Source organism: Sorex fumeus, unplaced genomic scaffold (assembly GCF_029834395.1).
Source record: "Sorex fumeus unplaced genomic scaffold, SorFum_2.1 ptg000063l, whole genome shotgun sequence".
NCBI classification, from domain to species: domain Eukaryota; kingdom Metazoa; phylum Chordata; class Mammalia; order Eulipotyphla; family Soricidae; genus Sorex; species Sorex fumeus.
This window is the reverse complement of record NW_026606120.1, coordinates 75,258,421-75,281,656: the sequence shown is the minus strand read 5'-3', so window position 1 is coordinate 75,281,656 and position 23,236 is coordinate 75,258,421. Positions and strand designations below refer to the sequence as shown.

Below are 23,236 nucleotides of genomic sequence, written 5' to 3'. Positions count from 1 at the left end.
GCCTACGCAGGCCCAACCCTTAAATAAACCCAGTCATGCCTCCTGCCTGCAGGGCTGGGGCTGGCCTGGCCCTCCAGCCAGCCGAGAGGCAGTGCTGGCGCTGGGGATTAGGGCCCTGGGTGTGTGCCTGGCTCAGCACTAGGGCCTGCTGGCCGCTGGCTCTCCAAGGACTTGGCTGTTCCAGATCCCTTCTTGGGGTTCAGTTCCAGTCTGTAAATGAATAGGGTCCAGGTGATCTCAGTCTCCCTGAATCTGGCCGCTCACGGCGGGCTCTGGGCGGAGAGATGGGTGGCAGCAGGGGCTGTGTCCTCTGCATGCCCTGAGTTGGGGAGCTCCAGGCTTGCATAGCTAATGCCTGAGCTCATCTCTCTTTTGCAGATTTCTGCCTTAGATGCTCTAAAATCCATGTCTGCCTGGGGCTAAGGGGCTGCCCTGGGGTCACCTGTGCCTCCAAGGGGCACTTGCTACTGGGGCCTTGTCTCTTTGCCCTTCCTTCACCCCTAGTGCCAGAGACAAAGTGTTCCCCAAACAGCTTCCCCTTTACCCTCTCGCCCATTCCTCCAGTTGCAAATAACCGAGATATGAGGCTGGGTGGGAGAACAATGCAGGGCGGAAGGCTGCCCTGGTCTGGCTGGCCATGGGAGGGCCCAGAGGGAGGCTGGAAGGGTCACAGGACAGGTCAGGGAGCAACAATGGGCCCCAATTTCCTCCTTTGTCAGAGGGAAGACCTGGCCACTCAGGTTCCTGTGAGTCAGGCGCTTCCCAAAGACTAGCTGATGCTGGTGTTTTGGTGGTAGCCACTGAGGTCCAAGAGGATGAGGGACTGTCCACGGTCACAGATGAGGCCATGGCAGGTCAAGGGGTGAAACCCAGGCCCAGCTGGTCCAGTGTCCTTGCTGATCGAGTGGGGTGGAGGAGTGTCAGGATTCTGATAAGCCTGGTGCTATAAGAGCAGCTGGAGAGGCACGGGGTAGGTCTGGGGGAGGTTCCTGAATACCAACCTCTCCTCTGCACCCCATATTTTGGGGACCATATGGGATTAGGGATGCCCAGAGGACCAGGTCTGTTGTAGAGACCCTCTGCCTATCAGAGTTCCCTCGGGAAGGGGGGGAGTCCCTGGAGACTCTCTGGGAAAGGCCAGTGACCCCAGGCTTTGGGCCCTGGGTGTCAAGGGGAGATAGAAGGAGGGAGAAGACTGGTCCTGAATCCAAGTAAGCATCCTCAGATTGGGCAGGGGCAGGCTCTGGGCCTTAGCCCTGTAGACAGATACCCTGGTGAGCATGGACAAAGCTTAGAGAAGCTGCGAGGCATTGCTGAGGCTTCTCTGGAGTCATTTCTTTATCGGGATCCATGAAGAGTTAGGGGGGATGCTTGGATATCTGTGCATTTCCCTCTTGATTCCCACTGTGCTGCGCTTTGGCTTCTGGGCCTCAGTTTCCCCCATATGTGAAATGAGGGGTGTGAATGGAAATGTTCTTCTGACAGCTCTGACTTTATCATGCTGAGTTGAATGAATGCCCTGGGGAGCCCCTGAGCTTTGGGGCTAACAGCAGGGATAATGGCAGACAGGCTGACCCCACAGGCCACAGTGGGCAGCAGGGCTACCTGCTGCCAGACCTGGAGTGACAGAAGCCTACAGGCCTACAAACTCTGGTGGCACCGACGCCAGCCAGAGAGGGATTTTTCCAGGAGGTGGTTTGGGGCACAGACCCAGGAGCCCGCGGTTTGAATCTTAGTCTGAATACAGCGGAGTTCTGGCAACGCAACAAGTCTGGGCCTCAGTTTCCTCATCTGAAAAATGAGTATGAAAAGCCCAGGAGCTTGCTTTGAGGACCAACTGCTTCATGGCATTTAGAGTTCCCCAGAAGTGCTGGCTGGCTATTCTCATTATCATGGAAGATGTGTAGCCGGAAGTCCTGGGAGATCCCACTGTGTTTGTGAAGAGGCTGCTGGGACTGTGTCTGGAATGTGTCTGAGTGGGCCTGAGATTAAGTTGACATCTTAGTGTCTAAGAGAGTTGGAGAAAGTTCCAGAATGAGAAGGGAGGAGCCTAGAGTTGGACCCCCCAGCTCTATTCCTCACAGGGCCCAGGAGTGTGGAGAAAACTTCTCAGGAGCAACTTTTAAGCCCCAGCCACCTCAGGCCTCCCTGAACCTCAGCTACCTTCCTCTGTTAACAAAAACCCTCTTCTGGGGCCTGGGGATGTGACTGTGGTAGAGATGTGAGACCATGAGTTGGATCCTCAGCACTGCTCGACATGCCAGGGCCCGTTCTAGTCCCAGAGTCACTGGGTTCAGTGCCATCACGAGGTGGGCCACAACCAGGTGTGTGTGAGCCCTACCCCTGTGGTGTGCACCCCAAGTGAAAGCAGCAATAGGAAGGAAAGGGGGACCCTCATTCTGTCCCAGCTGTTGTACACGCTCTGACTAGTTCCCACTCTCCTCCATTGAACCTGATCCGGGGGAAGTAATTTGGGGTAAGGAAGCTCAGAATTCAACTCTCCTCTATCTGCCCATTAGGACAGGCTGGGAGAGGGAAAGGGACAATGGGTGCCTGTCCAATGTCTGCAGGAGGGCCTGGGGTACATCCACAGACCCATGGCTATGTCATTCCCTGCAAGTGTGAGAAGGTGTTTGACAACCAGCAGACTGAGTGACCCCACATCACTGAGTGTGATCCCTGTGGCACAAGTGTACAATCTTGAGTGCAATCCCCAGCACGCACAACCCCTGAGAAGTACCCCCCAGCAAATGTGACCCTCTCAGGAGCACTCCTCAGATGTGTGACCCCTGGGAACCACCCCCAGCATGTGAGGCACCTGGAGAATACCCCATAGCATGTAAGAGCCTTGGGGAACACCCCAGCATGTGAGGGCCTTGGGGAACACCCCAGCATGTAAGAGCCCTGGGGAATACCCCAGTATGTGAGAGCCTTGGGGAACACCCCAGCATGTGAGAGCCTTGGGGAACACCCCAGCATGTGAGAACCCTGGGGAACACCCCAACATGTGAGGGCCTCGGGGAACACCCCAGCATGTAAGAGCCATGGGGAGCACCCCAGCATGGGAGAGCCTTGGTGAGCACCCCAGCATGTGGGAGCCCTGGGGAGCACCCCTAGCATGTGAGAGCCTTGGGGAACACCCCAGCATGTAGGAGCCATGGGGAGCACCCCAGCATGTGGGAGCCTTGGGGAGCACCCCTAGCATGTGAGAGCCTTGGGGAACACCCCAGCATCTGAGAACCTTGGCGAGCATCCCAGTATGTGGGAACCACAGGGAGCACCCCAACATGTAAGGGCCTTGGGGAGCACCCAAGCATGTGAGAGCCTTGGGGAGCCCTCCTGCATGTGAGTCTTGAGGCGCACCCCTAGTATATAAGAGCCTTGGAGGAATACCCCCTGCATGTGCGACCCCTGGGGAGCACCACCAGCATGTGTAAATCTGGGGGGCACTCCCACCAGCCCGAGGGCCCTGAGCCTCGGAGTGGGTCAGTGGACAGGACTTGAGCCAAGGATCCCTGTGACAGGCGTCTGCTCAGGAGGGGAGGGTGGTGAGGGTGGGGTGCTGGCCCTGTATGGGGAGGCGTGCCCCGGCCACCCCGTGTTTGTGCTCCCAGGCTTTAGAGGATCTGCGCATTGTTCTTCCCGGGCGTTGGCCCAACCTGCTCTTCAGTTCAGGGAGGACAGGCTGCAAGCCTGGCAGGTTCCATTCATCACCTGCTTGTCAGTTTGATCCTCCACGAAACACGAGGGCCTGCTTTGGGCTGAATCACAGCTTTCCAGGGGGAGTGCTGAGCCATCAGAGTGGGCCGAGCCCAGCAGCACCTGGACTCTGCCTGCAGCTGACAGGCGCAGTGACGGAGACTCAGGCCTGCCCCTTCCCCATGGGATCAAAGACCTAGAAAGCCTGGACTCAGGGCCCTGATCTGCTCTGGCTGCTGACTCAGCAAGGGGGATCCAGTGTTACCTGGGCCTGTGCTTCAGCCCTGTTGCACACACTCATCTGGCCTCAGGTGCATCCTCAAGGCAGCTGGGGCTCAGAGGTTGCTCCTGAAAAGTTTTCTGGGCCCTGTGAGAAATAGAGCTGGGGTGAGGAGTGGGGATAGGGGTCCATTTCTAGGCTCCTCCCTTCTCATTCTGGAAATTTCTCCAACTATCTTAGGCTCAAAAGGTCACCTTCTTCCAACTATAAGCACAAGGATCCTTGGGCAGGTGACCAAGCAGTCCCTGAGTTTCACATCCAGGCTAGGTCACCTCCTCGAAGTTGCCTCCTGGTCAAGCTGTCACGAGCTGACTTGGGCATCATGTAGTTGGGGGTCAGTAAGGGCACCTGGATGGGACTGTGCTTCTTGTGAGACTTCATTTACTCTCAGGTCTGATCCCCCCACCCCTCCCCACCAACCCTACACATAGACACACACATAGGCACGGTCCAGGGTTCCTAATCCCACTGGCATTTGGGGGCTGTCTGGTGGGCTGGCCTGGTGGGACAAGAAGCACCTTTCCTGATCATTAGATTCTGCCATCACCGTATTGTCCCCAGACACAGTTGATGAGTCCCTAGGGAGTTGTGTCTTGTGGGGCTGCAAAACTCTTAGTTGCTCTATGGGGACAGCAACTGAAATTCCTGAGGTCAGGGGCTCAGGGTGCTGGTCATTACCTGGGAAAAGGCCCGAGAGCTTGGGGTGCTGTTGGGGAACTTTCTGGTGGTCCATGCTTAGAACTTCATTCCAAGCTCAGAAGCCATTCAGCTGCTCAAATGTTTATATTTCATAGGGTGAAAAGCAAACCTGGGTGCAGGGAGGTGGCCAAATGGGCTTTGTATGCTAGAGGCCGTGTTCGATCCTCAGCACCGCGTGGTTCCCTGAGCACTGCCTGGAATAACCCCTGAACACCACTGGATATAGCCCAGGCCCCATCAGACCACCTCCTCCAAATCCCAGACTTTGCTCAAATTGAAGCAGAGTGGAGTTCAACCTGACCTTGACCTGAAGGCAGGGCTTCCTTGTGTACAGGGGACAGGGGTTAGGCAGATGGACCCATCTCTGGGCTGCAACAGATGATTTGAGAGACAGGGTAAGAAGTTCCTAGTCGGGGCCCGGAGAGTATCAGCGTTCAAATATGCGGAGGGCTTCCCTGTTCACTGCCTCTGCTTTCCCAGCTGTGTTGAGGCACTGCTAAGGTCCCTGTTGATGTCACTTCATCGGATGGTCTGGGGGCCACTTTACTGCACATCCCAAACCCTTTTGAGGGAGTTGATTCCACAGGACCAAGCAGCTAGTCCTTCAGAGTGGCTGGAGTGTGGCGAAGTAGAGAAACTGTTAAGAATACAGGACATTTCCATTGAGTTTTAGAAACAGAAAGACTGCTCAGGGCAGCAGTGACCTCGCCGAACTCAAGGCAGCCACACAGTCACCCTCCCTTCAGGGGCCTGGCAGGCCCGCACCCCAAGTGCCCCATCTCCCACGGGGCAGGGCTGAGACCTGTGGGTGTGAGCTCCCTACCCAGAGAGGTGAAATAGGATTCAGGTGTCAAAAGGGTAGTCGCCAGCAGAACACGGTTCCCTCTGAATCATCCCTTTTGTTAGGATTAAGAAAAAAAAAAAGTCACCCCCAACCCCGCACCCTGCCAAGGCTCAATCCACTGGGGAGAGTTCAGGGAACTGGGCTTGTGGGAAACAAATGCCGTTGGCAGCAGTCAGAGGGTGGGGAAGGGAGGAGAAAAGCCGGACCCACTGTCCAGCCCCGTGCGGGGTGTATAAAAGGTGGCCACTGCAGGGTAGAGCCACCAACCTTGGCCAGGCTCAGCTTTGCTCTCGCTCTTGTCCTCGTCTCTCTTCTCACTCTCCGCCATGAGTTGCCGTATGCAGAGCTCCTCCGCCAGCTATGGAGGTGGTTTTGGAGGTGGCTCTTGCCAACTGGGAGGAGGCCGCGGGGTCTCATCCTGCTCTTCCCGCTTTGTGTCTGGGGGCTCCTCCGGGGGCTTTGGGGGCGGCATGAGCTGCGGCTTCGGAGGTGGGGCCGGTGGTGGTTTTGGGGGCAGCTTCGGAGGTGGCTTCGGTGGTGGCTTCGGCGGTGGCTTCGGTGGGGGTTTTGGCGGCGACTTTGGAGGAAGCGACGGCGGCCTCCTCTCTGGCAATGAGAAGATCACCATGCAGAACCTCAACGACCGCCTGGCCTCCTACCTGGACAAGGTGCGCGCCCTGGAGGCAGCCAACGCTGAGCTGGAGGTGAAGATCCGCGACTGGCACCTTAAGCAGAGCCCCAGCAGCCCCGAGCGCGACTACAGCCCCTACTACAAGACCATCGAGGAGCTGCGGGAGAAGGTGAACCACTGGGGGGTGCAGAGGGCTGCTTCGGTGCTGGCAGAGCCGCAGAAGACATCCCCAGCCTCCTAGGGAAGAGGCAGTGTGGGACACAACAGCCACATCTTGTGCATGGGGGCAGGCTCGAGATTTTTAGCATCTCTGCTTGGATGGGTTTGTTCACGCCACATTGCTGCAGAGGCATTTCTTCCAGTTTTCATTTTTATTGTCCTTATTACTCACCCCTCCTTTTTTTTTTTTTACTGCTTTCCAAACAGTTATGTTATTTATGACTGGAGTTCTGTAATCCTAACCCTGCAGTTATTTGCAAAGCCTGACAGCTCTTAAGAGCCTAGAAGAATGAGTAGAATCAACAGAAAGAGGATAACATTCATTGGCCTGGGAATCTAAGTGCAGTTTGGAGGGGCCCCTTTTAAATGGCTGTTCTCATTGGCTCCCCGAGAAGATCGGGGAGACAAGTGGGGGCTGGTGGCTGAGGCCAAGATTCTCTCTATCAAGACCTGTCCATCAGACTGTCGGGCCTGCATGTAGGAACGGAAACACACCTGCCTGGGCTGACTCTTGGCTTCATGGGGCTGGATTTGCAGTGCTTTGACATATAAAAATTTAGACAAAGGATTTGAAATGGATGGAAGATTCTTTGGCTTGCCCTCTGCTGCTGAGCTGAAAGGTCGGTCCTGGAGAGACAATGTGCTCTACAGAGCTAGCAAGGAGCTTTTGTTCAGACCTGGAAGCCACTTGTAACTGTGGTCCACATGGTGTGGTCTACATGGCTTGCTCTTGAGGGCATCTTCAGGCAGGACTCACTTGAGATGTTCCTGGCAGGTCTTCCCTGAAAGGCACAGCCTGCCCTTCCCCAGCACGGCCAGCCTGAGCAGGCAGGACATGCAAGACACTCATGGCCTCCACAGACTGTCTTGCAGAGGGACAGTGGCTGAGGGGATGGGGCCTTGTCCCAGCTCACTGGGACAGGGAAGAGGCAGTAGGGCCTTGCCCGGGTTTTCTCTGTCCTCACAAAGCTCATGACCCTCCAAAAGTCACTTAGCTTGTGTCTCTTGCAGATCCTGGCGGCCACCATCGACAATAACCGGGTCATCCTGGAGATTGACAACGCCCGGCTGGCCGCTGACGACTTCAGGCTTAAGTGAGTTGCTTTTCTGCCTTCCCCTCATCACACAGCCTCTATCTGGACAGAAGACCACCTCAACAATGGACTTGGAGCCTCCGAGTCTAGGGCAGGGATGGGGAATGCATGTAATATATGTCTGGGATTTTATTTTTCAACGAAAACAACAATCCTTTAGGTATGAGAATGAGCTGACCCTGCGCCAGAGCGTGGAGGCCGACATCAACGGCTTGCGCCGGGTGCTGGATGAGCTGACCCTGTCCAAGACTGACCTGGAGATGCAGATTGAGAGCCTGAATGAGGAGTTGGCCTACCTGAAGAAGAACCATGAGGAGGTGAGACCAGGGACAGGCCATGGCTGGCTCACCTCTGGGGAGAGTGGGGAGTCCTCTGCCCTGGCTAGACTTAACCCTCTGCAGTGGTACTTGAAGGTGTTTTCTAGAACATTCTGCGAACATTCAGAACCAAGGAGAGGTGGGTGGGTTGGTGCGGGGGGGCCGATGAGGGGCTGCATCACTCATTTTGCCTCCCTATCCCCGCAGGAGATGAAGGAGTTCAGCAACCAGGTGGTCGGCCAGGTCAACGTGGAGATGGACGCCACCCCAGGCATTGACCTCACTCGCGTGCTGGCCGAGATGAGGGAGCAGTATGAGGCCATGGCCGAGAAGAACAGGCGTGACGCTGAGGAATGGTTCCACCAGAAGGTACCAGTCCTGCTCCCTGCAGGGAGGCAGCGGAACCCAGGGCCATGCAGCCAGGCTCCTTGCTCACCTTCCTCCTGCCTGAATTCCAGAGCGCAGAGCTGAACAAGGAGGTGACCTCCAGCACGGAGATGATCCAGAGCAGCAAGACGGAGATCACAGAGCTCAGACGCACGCTGCAGGGCCTGGAGATCGAGCTGCAGTCCCAGCTCAGCATGGTACCCCTACTACCCGCCCCTCCCCATTCCCCGCACACCACCCACCCCCACAGCGGTCACCCCCTCCAGACCTCACCAGCCCTGGCTCCTTCCTCACCTCCCTCTTACCCTCCCGCAGAAAGCCGGCCTGGAGAGCTCAGTGGCCGAGACCGAGTGCCGCTACGCCCTGCAACTGCAGCAGATCCAGGGGCTCATCAGCAGCATTGAGGCGCAGCTGAGTGAGCTCCGCAGCGAGATGGAGTGTCAGAACCAGGAGTACAAGATGCTGCTGGACATCAAGACGCGGCTGGAGCAGGAGATCGCCACCTACCGCAGCCTGCTGGAGGGCCAGGACTCCAAGTAGGACTCAGGCTCCCTACCTCCCTCCCTTCCTCCCTCCCTCTTGTTCACTCTTTCCCCCTCAGATAAAGCTGTAAGGGCCCTGGGATGTCGCCCACAGCAGCCAGGGCCTTGGAGCTTAGCCCCTTGGGATGTGACTCTGGGGTGTGTGTGTGTGGGGGGGGATTCCCTGATGCCGGAGTGCTCCTCACTCATGCTCCTGTGCTCCTGCTTGGACATGTCCTCAGAGCATGCCCGTCCACGGCAGGCTTTCGCTTGGGCTGGAGCATGGACCGTGGGGAAGCTCAGCCGTCGGAAGGAGTAGCCTTGCCGTCAGTGCTGCCAAGCGCTCTCGTGTCCACGTGCCCGTGTCCAGCTGAGTGTGTGCCGGGACTGTCCGTCCTGGTGGGCTCAGGGCAGGGGTTGTGAATCTGAGTCAGAGGGAGGGAGAAACAGGCAAATGCCCTGAATCTTGGGGTCATCACTGATAGCTCTTCCAAGGCCTCATAGACAGACTGAAGGATGGACAGACAGGCCTGGCAGGCACCTGGTGTTGTTCTCCTCCCCTTCCCTCCTCTTCCCGCACCCCCCGCCCCCTGACAGTAAGGCTCTGAGGACCCCCTCCTCATGCTTCCTCCCTCTTCTCTCCCAGGATGTCTGGCTTCACTTCTGCTGCTGGAGGTAAGTGTGTATGGGTTGGGTGAGGGTGCAGGAAGGCCATGTGGAGGGAGGGAGGGGACCATGGGGTGATCTGCTCCCCTTCTGCCCCCAGAGCTGCTGGACTGCTGCAGAGAGAGCCCCTTTGGGGTCCATCACATAGGAGGGGGCATAGCTCAGCCCAACCTCACCCACGAGAGGGGTTTGGAAGGGGGGTCCCTCCTGGATGGCCCTTCTCCAGTCTGAGCCTCGTGCGATTTCTTCTCTCCCCAGGAAACGCCAGCTCTGGGGGCTCCAACATGCGCCGCACTTCCGAGACCCCACGCAGGTCCTAAGCCTCCCTGAACCCGGCCCCGTTCTCCGCACTCCGGGAGTGAACTGACAATTCCTGCAGGAGGGCAGTGGGGATAGAAGCACCTGACTGGTCCCTCCGCTCTGCAGCGATCCCCCAACCACTGTTCCCAGTGTGTGGGGGGGACCCTGCTCTGCTCCCCCGGATGCCTTTCTTCTCTTCCTGACCCACCTCTGGCCTCTCAGCTTCTCCCCTGAACCCTTCAATAAAGATTCCTGACTTTTGCAAACGAATTTCCGACTCTGACCTGATTCTTGAGGGTGGAGGCTCCTACCAGAGCTCCTGATTTGGGGCTGTGGGTGAGGGGGGTGCAGGGGCTGGGTGGTTTACCCCAACAAGGCCTGGCCCAAGGAGATCCCAGCTGGGAAGGATGCAGGACACGTGCCCTAAAGATGAATGTGGGCACCCAGGGGCAGTTGGGTGATGGTGCAATCAAGGACCTGTGTGGGGAGATGGGGAGCATCTCCCCACGAAGCCATCCCACACCCTAGAGGGTGCTGTGATAAAGTGGCCATGGGGCTCAGTAGAGCCAGGGGATGGGGAGGTGAGGGACAGAGAGCTCTGAGGGGAAGAAAGTGTCTCAGGACCATGAACCCCACCCTCCACTAGGCCTCCCTGGACCCTACAAACAGCATCTCCTCTCAGACCCATGGCTGACCCTTCCCAGGGTACTCCCAGCTCCCTACTCTGAGAGCCTCGGTATCCCTCATCTGGAGCCTCGGTTGGCCTCAGTGTCCTTCTGCCCCCAAACCCACCCTATGGAGGCCCTGGCTCAGACCTGCAGCCTCATCTGGGTCCCTAGGCGGGGTTCGCCTTCACCCACCCCCCAATCATGGGGCAAGCACCTCATCACTGACCCTCATTCAGATACTCCCAGATCCCCTTCTCCACGGAGGAGCAGGCCATTGACACCCCCCACCCCCCACAGATCTGAGCTTTTGCAGGACTCTCCCTTTTCCTACACAGGAGGGTGGACCACCCCCTCTCGGCCCCTCTCTCCCCGTAAGTTGCCCGTCACATCGTTTGGCAGGGTCATCTTCTCCACCTCCAGGCGCTCACCTTACTGGGTGTTGCCATGACCTCCCGGCAGGCCCCTGGCCTCAGAGTTGTGTCTCCTATTGCTGGGTTTGTTCTCCAGTGGGAAGGCCCATGCCTGGGAGCTGAGCTGTCTTCCTGGTCTTGGAGACCTGATAAGAGCCAGCTGGGCCAGCAGGAGGAGAGTCCAGATACCCAGTGGCTGCTCAGGTGTTGCTTCTGCACCAGCCTCCCCTGCCCTCACACCCCTTCATACTGTGCTCAGCTGACAGTGCTCCCTGTTCAAGCCTTGGTACCGCCTGCCTGTGCTGCATGGTGCCAGCAGTTCTGCTGTCTGTGCTCCATGGCGTGGTGACATGCTAACCCCAGGGAAGGAAGCCTCACAGCTCTGGGAGGGACCCTGCGTGCCCTGCCTGGGGGAAGAGGCTGAGTGAGCACTGAGAGAGCACCAGAACCAGAGAGCCTGAGTCCCACTGCCAAGAAGGAGCATGGGTGGGATCTGCTTGGTCCAGAAACAGCGGGAAGCGGCACGGGTCATCTCTGCGGTGACCCCGCAACAGGGCTGAAGGCCACCTCAGTGTCACAGAACCTCTTATTTCTCTGGATCATTAGAACCCACAGTTTTGTTTTTTGGGGTGGGGAGTCACACTTGGTGGTGCTCAGGGGCTATTCCTGATTCTGTGATCAGGAGGAAGCCCTGGCAGTGCTTGGGGACCATAATGGGGTGCAGGGATTGAAACTGGACTTGCAGTGAGCCCCCGCAAGGCAAGTGCCTTTTCTCCAGCGGGTCTCCGTTCCAGGTTGTGCATCCTTCTCCTCACTGAGATGCACACCTGTCCTTTCTGGCCCCAGGTCACTGCCTGCTGACGGTCTCCTCTCAGGGACACAGCAGATGACTGGGCGCATGGGAGCTCCTGGAACTAGAGCTGAATGCAGGGATGTGATTCTGTCCTGACTAGGTGGCGCCCCCTCCACCCCCTGCCCCCAGCACCTCTCAGCCCCTGCAAAGTTCCTGTCCTTCATTCCAACTACCTTCTCCTGTATCCATGCCTGCTGCAGGCTCTGGAGAATTGACTGAGCCCCTCAGGGTCTCAGCCATGGTCCACCCAGCTGGCTTTACCTCTGCTTTCTGGGGTCCACCTCAGCCAGGATGGGACTCCAGAGCTTGGGTGCCAGGGAAGCCAACTCCCAGGTGCAGCCTTCCCCCAGATGCTTTCGCTGTGTCTGTGTCTCTGCTGCATTAGCCACCACTTACAGGGTCCTGGGGATCAAGCCTGGTACACAGGCGCTAACAATGGTGCTGCCTGGAGGAGCAAACGAGCTCAGCCTCTGAGTTTGTTCAGGTGCTTTTCTGCTGTTTTCCATTTTCTCATCTTCCCACCACTCACAGCGCTCCTTCCCCCCTCACTCCCTTGCTAATGGATGTCATAGCAACTGGGCAATTGCTGGAGAGCAGGGGGGCAGTGGGCAGAGGCACCCCACTTGTCCCCTGGTGACTGAATGGTCATGTTACCCTCCATGTCCCCTGCTGCCTGGCACTGCCCTTGAACTGTGAAAGCCAAGAGCTTAGAGCCAACCCCGCCCTGAGTAAGGGTTTCCCTGACCAAGTCCTTCCTCCCCATTTCCTCTCCCACCCAGAACTTCCTTAGGGATGGGGATGAGTTTTTCTTTATTTGGAATGCTCCAGCTCAGCAAACATGTCCAGTGGAGGATGGAGTGAACGGGGACGTGAGGGTCAAGGAGCACATGGGGCAGGGATCCTACCAGGAATGACCCTTGCCCAACTTGGGGGCCTCCGAGGGGGCCACAGAGCTGAGTGAGGCTCGGTGGGTACCAGCATCTGTAGGTTTGCTGAGCCTGGGGTTAGCCCTAATTCGCAGGCCACGGCCAATGGGCCTCTCCCGAGCTGGTGCTGGGAGCATTGTGGCATCTGAGCTCAGCCATCAGGGGAAGTGGTACCTGGAGGCTGAGGCCTGGCCCTTCCCCAGACTCCAGGGTCCCAAAACTGGGGAGGTTTTAGGAAAGCACAGGCACGGCGGGTGTAGAGGGTAGAGGAGAGGAAGAGGCTCAACCTTACCCCCCAACTCATCTGCATGGGTGAGGAGGACAGTTCAGGCCGAGTGTGCCCCATCTCTATTCACACCTTCACTTTCTGGGTCCCTCGCTTTGAAGAAGCCGTAGGGCCCCCCTACTTTGAATACCCCCAGGGGCCGACCTTCTCTGGGTCCACAGACGGTGAGTGAGTGGACACTTAGGCATGCAGGAACTGTGAGCTGGGGGGAGAAGCTTGGGGGCCTTGGCTGTTGCCCCACTTTTCCCACGGAAGTTCCCTCTTGCCCTCCCTTTTGTCTTTCCAAGCACTCCAGAGTTGCCCCCTGGTGCCCGTTTCACAGGCCAAGGTCCCTGGCAGAGCCTGCCCAGCGAGGGAGTCAAATGTCCATGTCCAACACTGAGGGAGACTCTCTGGGACAGAAATGAGGCTCCCGGGACTCCAATGCTTAGGGGAAAAAGGCAGGCACGAGGGCCCTTTCCTGAGGCCTCCCCGGGCTTCTGAGCTGCTGGCCAGGGCCCCATGTGAATGTCTGAGCAGTCACCCTCCTGCTCACCCTCAGCAGGTCACGCCTCCCTCTCTCTGGGGTGCCGCCCCACCCACAGAACCTCAGGGACGCCTCTGTCCTCCCACTCTGCCACCTGCAGAGTGTCTCACTTGGGCCCTGCAGGGGGCAGGCTCACCTTGGACAGGACAGGACAGGACAGCAGGCCTGTGGTCCAACAGCCTGGAGCCACAGGGTTCCCCCCAGAGCTGCTTCCCAACACGAGCCCTGTCCTGTTCCCAGCCTTGCATGGGGCATGACCCAGGGCAGAGGGGCAGCATGGAGCCCCCTTAATGCCTGTTGTTCTTGTAGTTTGGGTTAATGCGGTCAATGTGGGGAGGGAGCCAGATTCCTGGGAAGGAGACTCTCAGGAGAGGGGGAGCAAGAGCCAGGCTGCTCGGAGCCCGAACCTACACAGGATGTGATCAGAGCTGTAGCTGCTGCCCCTCCTGGCCCTGGGCAGTGTGTCTTGAGGCTGTGGGGACCCTCCCTTTCCGTCCTGGTTTCCCTGGGGGCTGTGGGCAGCTCCTCCTGGCGTCGTGGGGGCTCGGAGCACTCGGCTTGGCCATCTTTCCTCAGTTTGGGATGGTCAGGAAGGGGAGACTTTTCAAGGCCTCTTTTGGGGGTGGGAGCTGGAGGAGTTGTCAGAGAACTGGCAATTGCTCTTTTGGCTTCTTTTTATGCACAGTCTTAACGAGTCTGTGGCTTCTTTCATCGGAGAGATGCAGCTGGGTTAATTATAGTCAGAGCTGGCGGGGGCCGTGGCCGGCGCCTGAGGTCCCTGCGGGAGGAGAGGAGGTGGCCTGTTTGCCTGACCGAAGGCTCAACCCAGCCCAACAGTGGGGGACGGTCACTCTGCGGTTCAGCTAAGTGGCACCTGAATCAAGCATACGCAAGACACTGGGCCACCCGGCCTCATTCTCTCCAGGCTGTGGTCTTCGACACGCCACGATCACACTGGCCCTTAGGGAGAGTGGTTGCAGCTCTGGACAACTCCAGGCTGTGAAAGTTGGGTGGGTGGGGGGCGTCAGAGACGACGAGGGTGAAGCAGGAGGCCCTGGACTTGTCAGCATGCAAACGGTGTGGGGAGAGCTGGCCATGGATGAGAAGGGGCCCCCTCCCCAGCAGGCAGATGTGGAGAGCACCAAGAGGTATGGTTTAAGTTGGGGCTCCCTGTTGTTTCAAACAGGATGTAATGCCTAGGGCTTTGCCATTTCCGGGGTGCAGGGGGGCGTGAGAAACAACTTTGTGTTCCGGAGAAGTGGGTGGTAACTTTCAAGGCCTAATCAGGGTTGGGGGAGACCACTTTGGACTTGCCCATGCATCAGGAAATGGGGTACCAGGATCCTTAGGGTCAATTATCCTGCATTCCCTGGGCACCAAGCAGTGGAGGTCTGGATGCAGGCTGGGGTGCTGGCGAGTGGAGCAGAGAGGACTTGTCAAATCATGTCTAGGACGGTCTGAGTCACACTATGAAGGACGGCTGCCACGGGGTGGAATGTCCCCCAGGAGGCCAGTCTGGGAGGGGGGACTGCAGAACCCATTCTTCTGGGCGTTGTGACGGGTGGGCGACTCTTTGAGAATTAAGAATAGAGGACAGAGGGACACCTCGCTGTCATGGTGGTGGGCCCCAACCAGAGAAGAGACAAAAAGCCATGGGTTGGCGCCCAGGGGAGCCTGAGCAGGTGTTGCCGTGAGAGAAGGAACATTCAGGCCTAACTCTGGGCGCTTTCCCTGTGTAAATCTGCTGAGCCTATCCCGAGGGGGTCGGCCCGCAGCCCCACCTCCCACCGTGCCCTGGGGGTAAGCCAGTCCTTTCTCGGATTCTTGGGACAGATTAAACCATCAGCTAGATACCTCTTAATTGAAAAGTTGGCTTCATCCCAGAACTCGACCTTCCGCTCTGTGTGCGTGCCTGTGAGGGCTTGTCAGGCCCTGGAGTCACACACAGGCTGGCAGCTGAGTTGGCAAGAGCTTTGAATGTGATTGTTTGACACAGAAATCAGAAACACCGTGTTTGTCAGGGCTGGGACTGTTGGGCACGTTGTCATGAGGGCAAGTTCTCTGTGACAAGGAAAAAGCAGGTGTATGGTGGGAATGAAGCCCAGAGAGAGGGGGTGACTCCATTGTCTGGAGGGTGCTGGATGGGGTCTGAAGAGAGGAAGGTGTAGATGTGTTGGATGAGTCTCACGGTGGGGTACCTGTGTGCGTGGGTGGCAGAGAGGGTTGGGTCGCAGGAGAGAGCCAGGAGGTGAGGCCTGAACTGCAGGTAGCACGAGGAGATGTGGCATGTCATGCTTTCCCCAGCTGCCCCAGGTCCACTCTTTGCTTCTTCCAGGTTTGGAGGCACCTTGAGGGTGCTGGTGTCATTCTGCCTGGAGTTGCAGGGACAGTGTCATCCTGTGTGCGTGGCTCACTGGGACAGAGGCCAGGCTGGGTTTTCATTTGGGGGGTGGTTGGGGATTCCTGTGCAGGGAAAACGTCAGCTTTCAGACCCCAGCTCATCCTTGGGTGGAGACTTTGCAAAGAAGGGGCCGCCAACTCAGGTTGTGTTTGAAATTGGTAGCCTTCCAGGATGGGCCTTGGAAACGCTAGGGTGTCTTCTGTCCTTGTGGCTGTGTCTCCTCTCCTCTCTCTGCTCCCAAGCTGGGTTCTGGGTACACAGAGAACACTGGGTACCCCAAACTAGCACCCGTGACTTCAGGGATCACCCTTGTGGCAGTTTCTAGAGCAGAAGTTGCTAAATTTATTTGGCCCCATTGCTCCCTTTGCAGAAAAAATAGATCATTCAGCAGCCCCAAATGCCTTTAAGGAAATACACAGAAAGCGCTCCTCATTTGTACCTGAGCCTACTACTGCCCCTCCAGATCATCCCAGCACCTCCATCCTGGTCCTTTGGGAAACTGTGCTGAGTAATGCTCAGGTGCTGATCTGAGAGACCCCTTGCCCCCTCTGAGTTGGGGTCTCATCTGCTCAGCTGTGTCAGGGCTCTCAGCTTTCTTCCACGAAACCAGGCTAAGGGGTTTGTTCTCCTGGAAGCAGGACAAGCTGGGACTCGGATACCATGGGCCTCAAGAGTAGTTTTGATCTGGTTTCTCAGGCCTCTTTTATTGTCGTTCTCACGATCCTCAGGCATTTTGATCTCTGTTCACCTTTTAGGGAGAGCAGGGCTCAGAGGGATGCAGCAGCTTGAGTCCCAAGTACAGGCCAGGCTCCTTTGTCCCTGTTGTCCCGTCCTGGGCTTTGTGAGCCCCTTCTGCTCTGAGTGTCACACTCAGTCACCTACAGAGGTCACCTCAGCCCCATCAGCCCAGCACCCTTGAATGGAGGGTGGTCTCAGGGGGATCGTGGGTGCCACTCCCTGTGTGAAGGGGACCCAGGAAGAGGCTGTCTGCTGGCTCTGGGTGTGCAGGTGAGCCCGGGGTGAAGTGGAGAGGGAAATGTGGCCCGGTACCCCACATCTCCTCCTTATTATGTGTCTCAGAGACAGAGCAGTGATGGCGGTGGGGACTGTAGACCATGACTGCAGACTGAAGGCTTCCAAAAGAGCTTTTCCTTTGGTTTGTCCCCTGCTCCAGGGTCCGCTCTGTGCTTCTCATTCTCACAGGGACCCCGTGTGAATAGCAGTGGCTTCATTGGCTACCCTGCCCCAAAACCTGGTGTCTATGGGCTTAAATCACAGAGCTGAGGGGCTGTGGAGATGCTTCAACAGACTGAGCACAGGCTCTGCATGAAGGGAGCTGGACTTGATGCCTGGCACTGCATGGTCCCCTGAGCATCCCTGGGTGTGACTTCCTAACAGAACATACTTCTCCTCCTCCCTCTCTCTTCCCCCCCTCCACACACACAAAGTGGGGAAGTGAGATGGTGCTCCTCTGTATCTGCAGCAGCTGAGACCTGGAACAGAGCAGAGGCGGCCAGGGCCAGGTGAGGTCCAGCACACATGTTCTAAGGACAGAGTGGTGACTCTGAGTACTGAGCACTTGCCTGCTGGGCCACCTAGGGGCACCCAGACTCTGAATAATTTATAGAAAACAAAGTGGTCATTTGAGCTCCAGTCCTGTCCTCGGCGCAGTCAGTCTCAACTGGGGGTGACACTGGCCCCCTTCAGGGGTGCACTGCTAATGTCCAGAGATGTTTTGTTGTCTCAGCTGGTGGGGAGGGGAGCGCTGCCAGCAGGGAGAGACAGGAAGTGCATGCAGCCCCCAACAAACAAAGATGGAGTCTCTGATGCCAGAAGCAAGGGGCTGAAGCCTAGAGATGTTCTGTTCCAGCCCGCAGGGAGCCCCTGTGGGGATCGCCAGCTGCTGTGGCAGGTGGGAGACCTGTGCCCCTTGTGGGCCCTCCAGAGGGGTGATGACAGGCTGGTCCTCGGGGATCCCATCAGCTTGGTTGTGGCACCCCGTGGAGGCGTCCCCTGCCTGGCATGAGGCGTGTGCACCATGGTCAGCAGCCAACCTTCCTGAGTAATTTCAGAGAGAAGCTTATAAAGCTGTTTAAGAGGCTGGTAAATTACAGCCTGAGAAGCGCATAAATGCGCCTATAAACGCCAGCCTTGCGAGCCCTGTCTGTGCGGGGGAGGAGCCCTGGGAAAGCCCAGTAGGACCCCGGGGAACCCACAGGACTGAGGCCCGGACCCCAGGAACCCATGCAGAGAGGCTGGAGGACCCATGGCATGCGGGCCCTTAATTCTCAGATTCTCCCTCAGCTCACAGAACCATCTGGAATCAATCATTGTCCTCATTTCCTCCCTGTCCCACAAGTCTTCATCTCCCAGCCTGCCCAGAGAGTGGGCTTCCAAGGGGGCAGTGCCATTCTTGGTTAAAAAACGGGGAGCCCCAAAGGAAGCTGCCCTCTGGAACACCCCACTGCGGGGCTCGGTCCCCTGGAGTGGATGGCAGGCCACAGCCCTCATCAGCCTCAGAGGCAGTTCTTGGCCAAACCACATTTCCAGATTACAGACGCATGAGCCCCTTTCTTGGTGGCATGAAGCCACAGTATGGGCAGATGATATCGTGGTCCTGAGAGGCACGGGAAATGCTGGACATAGACTGACCTGCATGGTGATAAGCAGGAGGACGAGGACTTGAACCCAACTCTTCCATCCTTACATTCTGGGGATCTGCCTTTGACCTGGGTTATGTGGGGAAGGGCTTAGGGGCCCCAAGAGTCCTGGTTTCCACTCAGAACTCTTCTGAGCCTCAGTTTCCACAATAGGAAGTGTAGCCCATATGGTCAATCCCAGAATGGTTGGGGGAGGACACTTATCAGGATGCTGAGTCTGGCACAAAATAGGGGCTCTTATTCACCCCTCGAAGGTGAAATCCCTTTGACCCCTTTTCATCAACCCAGAGGTTTGGGTAGGGGCAAGGAGCTCAGTGGTCAGGGAGCAGCGCTGGGGGTGGGAACTGGGTGGTCTGAGCTCTGCAGGGGAGATTATCAGAGAGGGCAGTGGCCCAATGTCATAGCAAGGCCACTCCCGGTTTATGGTGCAAAGACTTTAAAGAGGCAATAAAAGTCACATTTAGCTAGGAGGTGACAACAGCTGCGTCCTGACGTAGCCTACCAAATTCAAGACTAATTTTTTTTTTTACAAGGTAAGGAATTCTGGATGCCCAGCAAAAATCACATTCTAATGAGATTAGCTTTCTGCAGGAGGAATAGACTTTCCCAAGAGAAACCTGCCAACACCCCATGGAGAACGTATATAAAGGTCCTGGAGAGGCTTGGAGAGTACAGAAGCCCAACTACTTGCTCAGCAGCACCTTTCCTCCGTGAGCACCATGACCACCCAGCTCTGTTCCCCGATCTTCTCCTCTGGCTCCGTCAAAGGCTTCTGCAGCTCGGCCGGCGGCCTCTCTCGGATGTCCTCGGTCCACTCTGTGGGCTCCTGCAGGGTCCCAAGTCTCTCTGGGGCTGCGGGCTCGGCTTCGTCGGTCAGGATGGGCCTCTCCAGCCTGGGCAGCTGCATGCCTGGCTCCTTCCTGTCGGCGGGGTGCCACCCCTCCGGCTTCATGGGGAGCGGGGGCTGGCTCTGCGAGGGCTCCTTCAACGGCAGCGAGAAGGAGACCATGCAGTTCCTGAACGACCGCCTGGCCAACTACCTGGAGAAGGTGCGGCAGCTGGAGCGGGACAACGCGGAGCTGGAGTGTCGCATCCGGGAGTGGTACGAGTCCCAGATCCCGTACATGTGCCCCGACTACCAGTCCTACTTCAAGACCATGGAGGAGCTACAGCAGAAGGTAACAGGGACCCTGCTCCCAGCCAGCCAGCGCACAGAGGCATGTGGGACCCATCAGATGGAACAATGGCTCATGGGGGCTTCTGTGTTTTTCTCGAGGGTCTTTTATTTAGGAGGGCAGGGGGGAAGATCCAGATCTCCCTGGTGCTCACTCGCTGGCTTGTAGCCCATCACAAGCCCTTGCTTTATCCCTGTTGCCCATCTGCTGTCTCAGCTTAGGGAAGACAGCATGGCAGGGCCCTGTGGGCAAGTCTGCCCTGGTGTCTTACAGCTGCTGGCTTATTTGTCCTTCCTCCTGAAGAGATGGGTGTCCATGCCCCATTGAACAGGCATAGAACTGGGGTTCAGTGCTCAGTATTTGAGCTGGAAATGCTGCAGGTGCAGAGAGTGCTCAGAAGCATTGCTTCTGGGAACTGGGCTCTCCCTCTGTGTGCTTTGGGGATCCACTAGCTCATAGAAATGCCCCCCGCCCACCACAACCCCCCCAACCTCCTTATTTCCCAGATTCTGCTCACCAAGGCTGAGAACTCCAGGCTGGTCCTGCAAATCGATAATGCCAAGCTAGCTGCCGATGACTTCCGCACCAAGTGAGTGGGCCTATCCAGGCAGGTCTCTGTTCTGGATTCCCGTGCTCTGCCCTGCTCCCATGCTCCACCCCTGGTTTTGGGAGGGAGGCCAGGAGGAAGGCCCAATGGAGCTGTTGGCAGGAGAGCTGCACTGCAGCCTGTCAGCGGACAGGGTCCCCGGGAGCACAGGGTTCCTGGCGGCAGACTCAGTGGCCTCGTGTGTGTCCAGGTATGAGAATGAGCTGGGCATGCGGCAGCTAGTGGAGGCCGACACCAATGGCCTGCGCCGCATCCTGGATGAGCTGACCCTGTGCAAGGCTGACCTGGAGATGCAGGTGGAGTCCCTGAAGGAGGAGCTGCTGTGCCTCAAGAAGAACCACGAGGAGGTGAGGCACAGACCCCCTCCCCCGCTCCCCATATCTGGGGGCACCCAGTGGCCAGGGCTTATCACAGTGCTGATGGCTGCACCTGCAGTGCTCCTGCTGGTGTTTATTGTGGGAACTAGACAAAGCTTTGTGCATTTCATTCTTTCATCTCATCCTCACGATAATCCCAGGATATAGACAGACTAGGGGACAGTTTACTGATGAGAAATAGAAGCCCAGAGAGAGGAAGCCGCAGCTGGAGGTCACACAGGGCACCCCTCCCTGCCTTTGGCCCCCCAAATCTCCATCTGGTATTCTCATGCCCGCTAATATTTCTGTTTGACTGTTGTTTGGGTAGGAGGTGAGTGTGGATGCCTGGTACTTGGGGGGTTGCATATTGTTTCAGGGCACCTGAAGGGGGTAGGGGAGACCCGCTCAATAGAACCCCCAATCCAGGACCTTTTTCATAGCCGGAGGCCCCCTCTCCTCTACTCTCCACAGGAGGTCAACACGCTCCGTTGCCAGCTCGGAGATCGGCTGAATGTGGAGGTAGATGCGGCACCCCCAGTGGATCTCAACAAGATCCTGGATGAGATGCGGTGCCAGTACGAGGGCCTGGTGGAGAACAACCGCAGAGACGTGGAGGCCTGGTTCAACACCCAGGTGGGGCAAGGCAGCCACGGCCATGGGCTCTTCGGGCTCCTTTCTGGGGCTCCTGGGCTCTGACATGCATGGGGCCCTCTGCTCCCCTTTAGACCGAGGAGCTGAACCAGCAGGTGGTGTCCAGCTCGGAGCAGCTGCAGTGTTGCCAGACTGAGATCATCGAGCTGCGGCGCACGGTCAATGCCCTGGAGATTGAGTTACAGGCCCAGCAGAGCATGGTGAGGACCACCCCTGGGGCTGCTGGCCACAGCACTGTGCCCCCACCCCCTCCCATAGCACACACACACACACATACACACACATGCACATGCACACGCACACGCACACGCACACACACATACACACACATGCACATGCACACGCACACGCACACACACACACATGCACATGCATACTCACATCCCACAGCACAGGCAAGATCCAACATGGATCCAGAGCTACCCTGAGGTTGGGGGGTCTCTGGTGGGGATTCCCTCCCATTGACAGCTCTTCTTTTCCCCTGCAGCGGAACTCTCTGGAATGCACGCTGGCCGAGACCGAGTCCCGCTATAGCTCCCAGCTGGGCCAGATGCAGTGCATGATCACCAACGTGGAGTCGCAGCTGGCTGAGATCCGCTGTGACCTGGAGCGGCAGAACCAGGAGTACCAGGTGCTGCTGGATGTCAAGGCGCGGCTGGAGTCGGAGATCGCCACGTACCGCCGCCTGCTGGAAAGCGAGGACTGCAAGTGGGTACCCTTGGACCTGGGAGGATGGGGTGGGAGTGAGGGAGCCCCTAGACTGCACGGTTAGTTGCCACAGTGAGGGTGCAAGCATAAGAAGCTGTTACTGTACAGACAATGAGATCCAAAGTCTCTTGCTCCCAGGGCCAGGGAGATAGTACAACAGGTAGGGCATTTGCTTTGCATGTGTTCAACTTGTGTTCAATCCCTGACATCAGGAATGGTTCCCTGACTACTGCCAGGGGTGATTCCTGAGCACAGAGCCAGGAGTAAACCCTGAGAACTGCTGGATGTGACTACAAACCAAACCAAATCAAACCCCAAATCAAAATTCAAAGTTTCTGGCTCCTTCTCAATTTCTTTTTCTTTTATTTACAAAATTACCTATCTGTTTATTCCCAAGCAGTGCTTTGGAGGCCAGGGGTGGTGGCTGGGGGCTGTTTCTGGTGTTCTGGGCACTCAGGTCAGATGTTCCATTTTGAGGATCAGGGTGTGGATCTGGGAGTGAAGATGCATCCTCGTGAACTTAGCTTTTTGAACTTGGTTCCGGCTATGCAAAGCTTGCATGGCTGACTCCTGAATTCCCTCCCAGCCCCAAGCTGTGGTCATGATGGTGGTGCAGGGGGGCAGTAAGATGGCCCTCGGCATTGTGCTGACCACCATCTCTAGTCCTCATTCTTGCAGCCTTAACCTGCTACCTTTGGGGATCTCAGAGTTCTCACTGGAGTCCCTTGCATGTCATCCCCGCCTATCCCCCCTAATTCCCTGAGTCTGTTTCACCCTGTCTACCCAGTGCACACACCTCCCCTCATCACCTTTCTCTCCCCACAGGCTTCCGGCTCACCCCTGCAGCACGGAGTGTAAACCTGCCGTCAGGGTGCCATTTGTCTCAACTGTGCCCTGCACCCCGAATGTGCCCTGCGCCCCGGCCTCCCAGGTCAGCACGCAGATCCGCACCATCACCGAGGAGATCAGAGATGGCAAAGTCATCTCCTCTAGGGAGCACGTTGTGCCCCGTGCCATGTGAAGGCCCAGGGAGGAGGACACCCCTGCGACTCCTGGCTCTAAGTGATGTCCCCTTTCCCCAGAGGGGCTCCCCGCTAGCACGCTCTGCTACCCAAACCCTCTCATACTGTGTTCCCTTCCCGACTTGGCTGCTTTACGCCACACAACATTAGGTTTCTCTGGAAGTGGAACCAATAAAGTTTGTTCTTTTAGCATTGCAAACTTGCCTGCATCTGTCTTGTGTGGTCGCTGGTGGGGTGTCTGACAGGGGTGCATGCAGGCTGTGTGTTGGGTGTCAGGTCTTTGTTTGCTTTTGAGTGGTAACTCAGCCAATGGGAACATGGGATTCTTCA

At 57.3% G+C, this 23,236-nt stretch overlaps 2 protein-coding genes across 2 annotated transcripts; both read left to right on the top strand.

Annotated features, from left to right (window-relative positions):
* The first annotated feature begins 5,799 nt into the window (after positions 1–5,799).
* On the top strand, positions 5,800–9,740 carry LOC130036170 (keratin, type I cytoskeletal 13). Its single transcript, XM_056128154.1, has 8 exons — positions 5,800–6,322; positions 7,384–7,466; positions 7,627–7,783; positions 7,991–8,152; positions 8,242–8,367; positions 8,486–8,706; positions 9,338–9,366; positions 9,616–9,740. Exons 1-8 carry the CDS (start codon positions 5,849–5,851, stop codon positions 9,675–9,677), a joined length of 1,314 nt encoding a protein of 437 aa, XP_055984129.1. The 5' UTR covers positions 5,800–5,848; the 3' UTR covers positions 9,678–9,740.
* Positions 9,741–19,106: 9,366 nt separating this feature from the next.
* KRT36 (keratin 36) lies at positions 19,107–22,905 on the top strand. Its single transcript, XM_056127345.1, has 7 exons — positions 19,107–19,565; positions 20,069–20,151; positions 20,360–20,516; positions 20,997–21,158; positions 21,251–21,376; positions 21,664–21,884; positions 22,710–22,905. Exons 1-7 carry the CDS (start codon positions 19,107–19,109, stop codon positions 22,903–22,905), a joined length of 1,404 nt encoding a protein of 467 aa, XP_055983320.1.
* The last annotated feature ends 331 nt before the right edge of the window (positions 22,906–23,236 follow it).

What these genes read in the sequence shown, in the direction of transcription:
- LOC130036170 (XM_056128154.1), top strand. Translation starts at nt 5,849, where the DNA reads ATGAGTTGCCGTATGCAGAGCTCCTCCGCCAGCTATGGAGGTGGTTTT. An exon ending in AGGAATGGTTCCACCAGAAG is followed by an intron (nt 8,153 to 8,241) that starts GTACCAGTCCTG and finishes CCTGAATTCCAG; the next exon opens with AGCGCAGAGCTGAACAAGGA. An exon ending in CTGGAGGGCCAGGACTCCAA is followed by an intron (nt 8,707 to 9,337) that starts GTAGGACTCAGG and finishes CTTCTCTCCCAG; the next exon opens with GATGTCTGGCTTCACTTCTG.
- KRT36 (XM_056127345.1), top strand. Translation starts at nt 19,107, where the DNA reads ATGACCACCCAGCTCTGTTCCCCGATCTTCTCCTCTGGCTCCGTCAAA. An exon ending in TACAGGCCCAGCAGAGCATG is followed by an intron (nt 21,377 to 21,663) that starts GTGAGGACCACC and finishes TTTCCCCTGCAG; the next exon opens with CGGAACTCTCTGGAATGCAC. An exon ending in CTGGAAAGCGAGGACTGCAA is followed by an intron (nt 21,885 to 22,709) that starts GTGGGTACCCTT and finishes CTCTCCCCACAG; the next exon opens with GCTTCCGGCTCACCCCTGCA.